General features: G+C 37.6%; 1 protein-coding gene and 1 long non-coding RNA gene across 2 annotated transcripts in view; one reads left to right on the top strand and one right to left on the bottom strand.

Annotated features, from left to right (window-relative positions):
• The window catches only part of LOC111260522 (uncharacterized), a 12552-nt gene extending 7363 nt beyond the window's left edge, over nucleotides 1–5189 (top strand). Inside the window, exon 7 of the mRNA XM_022833348.2 lies at nucleotides 4790–5189. Coding sequence (XP_022689083.1) covers nucleotides 4790–4940 — 151 coding nt within the window. The 3' untranslated portion in view covers nucleotides 4941–5189. The remainder of the gene's footprint in view (nucleotides 1–4789) is intronic.
• LOC111260526 (uncharacterized) lies at nucleotides 1140–3712 on the bottom strand. Its single transcript, XR_002680387.2, has 2 exons — nucleotides 2922–3712; nucleotides 1140–2463 (listed from the first exon to the last, which is right to left on the bottom strand). It is a non-coding gene; the product is annotated as an uncharacterized LOC111260526 (long non-coding RNA).
• Nucleotides 5190–6000: the final 811 nt, after the last annotated feature.

Below are 6000 nucleotides of genomic sequence, written 5' to 3'. Positions count from 1 at the left end.
ATATATTTCCTCATAATATAAATCAGACAGCAGATTTAAAAGCAATTATTATTATTATTATCGTTGCTATCCCTTTGCAACTGTATAGTAGTCCCAATAATCGACGAGCCCACTTACTGGCCAAATTACCTTACATCATTGCGTCTTAGTAAAGCAGAGAAGATCTGAAACAATTCAGACTGTAATTCACTGTTTGATTACGCTGTTTTTGTTTCGACCTAACCGAAGGTCAACGCAAGGTTTTTCGTGTTCTGATAATATAAGACATTATATGATTTCGCTTATTTCGCATTAATCTTTTACTGCTCAATACGATACTTGACAGCCTTTCATGCTAATGTCAACATTACCTTATTTTCAATGCATGCATTGCTGGATCAGGTATGCTGTCGGGTAATAATTCTGTTTTTCAATTAAGACGTTTAATGCGGACAGTCCCAATAAAACTGCACGCATGGCTGATAAAAGATATGAGTGCAATAAATTTTAATAGGTCATCTTACCATTGGATACCGAAACGATACAAATTGTCTACATATTGAAAGCTTTTCGAGAAACCTAATTGCTTTGTGCTCAATCAAACAGACATCGTTCACAGAGGAGAGAGGCATGCAAAGGTAAATTGGCTATCGGATTTTGTATTAACGACCTGAGGAAAATGTTTGCAGTGTTTACTATTGGAACAACCAAGTAACTGATTCCTTCACGAACGAACTTGTCAAGTGGGTCTATAGCCCATTTTTTGCAAAGCAATACTTTAAATTTTATTCACATTGACGCATCGTCCAATCGGTATGGGTATGTTTTTCAGTAAAAATAAAACTATTCCAATTGCGATGAATAGGTAAAAGGTTCTTTATCGGCAAGTGGGAAACGGGTCGAGAACTTAATGGGGATGATAGTACAGCTCTAGGAGCACACACAGGAACAATTCTTGGTACAAAAAGTAAAGCATGAATCTCTAAGATCGTATACAAATGGCAAAAGGACGCTTTTTAAGCAAGACGATGCGGGTCCTTTTAGAAAACAACACACTTGTCTGCCTGACTCGTTTAAGCAGACATCATTTATTTCAGGGCCCGAATGTTAAATAATATGCAGCAAGTATTGTATTCTTGGTTTAATAACTAGATCCGCAATTTTTAAGTTCGGTCATATATATATATATATATATATTATATATATATAGCGTGTCTGAGTTACGCTCAGACTCATGCCTTGTTTCTAAGACCTTAAATAAAAACTGTAATTTCAATGAGATTTGTTGCATGTGCTAGAACTGTCATCCCGACAATCCTGTTTGTTCGAGATAACATTCACCGCAATGAAAGCTCCAATTCAGGACCTAAACCATCAACTAGCCGGCCTCAAAATATTCTTTCTTCCTTAATCTTAACCTTTTTAATAGTAACCGTGCACTGAGTGATATTAGTAGAGCTCACTTAAATGTTGCTCAAACACGGTGCAGTACTAACGGAACTGAATTTTGGGCCGATAGCAAGTTAAAAGTTAAAAGTCCTAAACATACAAGAGCTTAAAACAATCAGAGGTATTAAAGGGTGTAGAAAATCTAAAAAAATCATTGGAGCTCATTCGAATTCCCCAATAGGTAACTGATACTCTTTTTCTCAGAAACGACCGTTAATTTTTATATCAACAACTTAAGTGTATACATATAAAGTGAAACATGACTTGTGAGTCATTTTTTAAGCAATTTTCAAGCCATTTAAATCTAAAGCCCATTGAGGATTTTCCGTTTTACCTCATAGAAGTTTTCCAGAAGTTGCATAATATCCAGCAATAACGCAGATCGTCGATTTTTTCCACAAAGAAAAAGAAGTTTTAATGAACGTTCAGCGCGGAAAGATTGCATAACAGTTGATCTTCACTCAAATTTCGACGACTTTATCATTTTGTTTCAAAAAAACCCGGCTTTCTTTTGATACCACGAATAGCGGACGAACGCATATCGGTGACGGCGAACAGTCTCCCAAAATTTTCTCTATTTTTAATGCGTCACCCTGAATTTAAACTTTGTATATTATTTGTTAGATGTATCGTTTATCTGAGACAAAAGAACTACGGCGAAATTAATTGAGTACGCACAAGCTTCTAATTCAAAACACAAACGACAGTACGTGCCGATAACGTCTACTACGATATTTGCCCTATCGAAGAAGTTTATTAAACAGAATTTACCTGATATCACTTGAAACCATGAAACAACGTCGTATTAAAGGTATAGAACGGGGTGAGGATAGTTTCTTTGCGTTCATTTTTTCGAGGTACTTACCACTTCCTTGCTTCTTGACTGTGACGGTATATGCACTCTGCGCAGAAGGTATGCTGTTAGCATCAGTCGAGTATTGTTCTGTTTTTTTACGATGGCCGAATACAGTTGTAAGCAATTTAGCATGAGGATCCAAGTGACGGTCGTGATTATCCGTCAACGTCGTCGTCTCCCTTGATGAGTCAGGTGATTTTGGCATTTAAACAATAAGCAATTTAGCGGGTAGTCTCTCGTTGTTTGTCAGATCAGTCACACAAAATGGCTGTTTAGTTCGGACCCGATGTTTGGCTACTTCAAACTACTCAAGGCTCTTAAGTGCAAATGAGTCTCTTTAGGGCCTAAACGACCGACGAATAATAGAGGAACGTAAATCATGAGGAGATGAACCTTAACAGATATTTGCGTTGTACACACTTAGTGACGATAACAGATGATCTTGATATCTTCATAAAAATTAAACGTACGATTAACTTACAGCTGTTAATAATCATTTTCAACGAATTTAAGATTTAAGCACTGATTGAAAGTTGGATCTCTAGATAAAATTTGTACTGACTTAATGTACGGAATAAAAGCAGGTGAAATATGTCGGGTTTATGGAAGTTTCTCTAGAAAAACTTGACAGACTTACCCTAATGTAGAAGTGAAAAGGTACGGTAACCAAAGACGTGTTCCTCAAACGGTGTGAAGAAGTTTTGCGCCGACTAACAGAGTTTCTCCTGGGACTGCAAACAAATCGTCTTCAAGGCTTTACGCGTTTGTCAGTAGAATTTCCCCGGTCAACACCATCAATGTTTGCGTCAGAAATATATTCAGCATTTGAGCATTACGTGCGAGCATTCATCTTTGCGTTTAAGAGAGAACAGTTAACGCAGCAATCTGGTATTTGAAAGGGTTTGCGTATCCTCAGTTAGCGTAATCTAGCGAATAAACACAACGACATAGATTACATTGTTCCTTTTAAGATGAGACATTTGGTTTCCTTTTTTTTTCGGGCCCTACAATCGATGATCAGGTTTATTTGGAGAATGACATTCGCCTTCGCTGCGAGATATTCCCTGTATAAACAGAACCAAATAAATTCATAAAGTCACAACTTTGAACTCCTGTACACAGTGTCAAGAGCACAAATCAACGTATACATCAATGTACTATAGAAACGAGTGATAAATCAAGGCCCACTTTCCAAGTCTAATTCATCCACGTTAGGCTTTACTCATTCTAAGGTTTACTCAATATTTTATGGCGCAAAAGAAAGCCTATCGACTAGGTAAATACGAGTTAGAATGAATCGACGATAACAGCGGGTAATTTTAAAAGAATATCGAATAGAAACAGAACGATAGTTTCATGCAGTAATATTAGAGGAGAAGTAGTTCTTAGTACCAATTAGGCGCCAATGAAACATTGGCAAATATAAAAAAGCCGTTGAAGTAAAAGGTGTTTTCTGAATGAGGCTGAATCATAATACGTTCCACTATCTCTTCCAATCAGCTACGCAAACTGAACGATCGTGAAGAAGAAGATCACAGCTGTGTTACATTCTTAGCTCAGTACATTTACTAAGTGTTATATTAGTTCTGAACCAGTTATCGTTTTTGTTATGCAATTGATCTTGATGTTTTCGATAATAACAATGATCTCTTTCGCCTATATATATATATATATATAGAAAAAAGCCGTCGTAAAAAGGAAATATATCTTTATATTGTTATAGCTATACGCTGTTACCCTGAGGTTTTTGGAATGATTGCAATTCTATTATCTGTTAGGTTTGGCCAATGAAATTATGGCTCTGTGATTACGTTTGCATTGTATTCAGACGAGAAAACTACGGATGAAATTATTTTGATTAGCACAAGGCCCTAATACATAATACCAGCTAGTAGCCACAGTATATAATGGTCGTTGTGGTGGTGGTGTAACGCCTCTTTACACTCAGGACAAGCTTTCGCTGCCTTTAGGTATGCACGGCGTATGCACTTTCGGCAGGAAACACTGGCACGCTAGTAGCGTTATTGGAGTGTTACTTTTTCTTGCAGCCTTACCCAGTACAGTTGTGAACAAATGAAATATAACAAGTCTCTCTTAGCTCTAAAATCACCTTCGGCTGATTTTGTTGTAGTGCGGGCCATGTTGCTACTTCAGCAGATCGTGTTTGAGCAAATAACTGGTGATCTTCAACTGAAGAGCACAAAAAGAGCTTTTCTTTTTCATCGCAGCAGGTATTAAAATCTGAACGACCGCAATTGCATCAAAGCCGCACTGGTAATTGACATAATCGCTGGATCATCTAGAGCGATGACTACTCCCATGTCTGGATTTATGCGGGCCCTTAGGAACAATAGAAGTTACCTAAAAAAGTGAATGATATAGATTACTCGAGAAAGGGCTTAACTTAAGTAGACTTTTTACGGCTGTTTTTTCACTAAAGACTACTTTCAGATGATGTTTTCGACTCTACGTTTCAAGTCAAAATGGTCATTTTTTTCTTTTCAGCACATACGGACCAGAAGGACTACGGTTTCAGTTGCGCTATGCTTTCTGGAACAGTCGGGACTTGTCAAGAGCTAATCACGCTGGTGCTCCGGTCTTATATGCCCGTGTGTACGGCTGGGTTTGGTGCACTCGATATCTTAAATCAGCTTAGATGGGTTTTTTTGTTTCCAAGTAAACAACAAAAAGGAAGTTCCATTCGCCAATTATCCGTATGAAACACGCGTACAATATTGCTTCAGCTTCCCTTTTTTTCATGTACAACAAGAAGTACATAAGCTTGATGCAGTCATTACGTAACGTTGTTCTTAGCCTGATTATCAAAGACAGGCCAATCACATTATCGATTAAAGTACTGATATGAAAATGAAGGAAAAATTAACTCAAGAGTGTCTGCACGGTTTACTTTTTTTTGACTTTTCAATCTGCCTTTCTGCTTTTGATAGATAGCAGAGTCACAGTCAACATAATGACTCTGCCAAGGGATAAATCACATCTTGCACGTCCATACATTTCTAAAATCCGATATAAATCTTCCGCATCAGTTCACAGGTATCTTTTTAAGCTCTTAATCAGACATTCCTGGGTAGTTCAGTATGCTACATTTTCGATGGGCTCTCGGAGAATAAAGAGATACAGACCAGCTCTCAGCTGAATGAGGTTTATTGCCCCAATCATGGCGCATCTTGTTACCTCCAATAGGCCGTGTACTGATATCGAACCGTAGAGTGTTCGACACACAGATGAGCTACTATAAAGCGGTAAAGAGTAGTATCATCACGAGTTACAAAGGCAAGAATCGGCTTGGAAAATTATCGTGAATCAGATCGATCAGATTTTGTCATCCTCTGCATAATAATGATACATATAAGTGAACATTTGGGGTATGTTTTGGATGAGAATTGTCGTCAAGCGATTTAAGTAAGAGACTTAAGTTAGATTTTAAAAAATTTTCACTCGACTAGTTTGCACAGTCGTTCCCTGGATTGTTTTAAGCGAGACGAAAAGGAGAAGCTATAGCTTACATTATATTACTTATACAGTCATCAGTTTAAAAAATTACGTACTGTTAACGAAATAAGCCTGTTACATTAATATGAATGAATGAAGGAGGAAGGCAAACGCCAAACATGCTACCCAGGACGTTTAACTTAGTAACTTAGGCATTCGCCAGTGAAGTTGCCTGGCCGACCGGAAGATTCACTGCTATATCT

This window comes from Varroa jacobsoni, unplaced genomic scaffold (assembly GCF_002532875.2).
Source record: "Varroa jacobsoni isolate VJ856 unplaced genomic scaffold, vjacob_1.0 scaffold_448, whole genome shotgun sequence".
NCBI classification, from domain to species: domain Eukaryota; kingdom Metazoa; phylum Arthropoda; class Arachnida; order Mesostigmata; family Varroidae; genus Varroa; species Varroa jacobsoni.
Note: the sequence above shows the minus strand (reverse complement) of the source record. Positions and strands in the feature narration are given on the sequence as shown.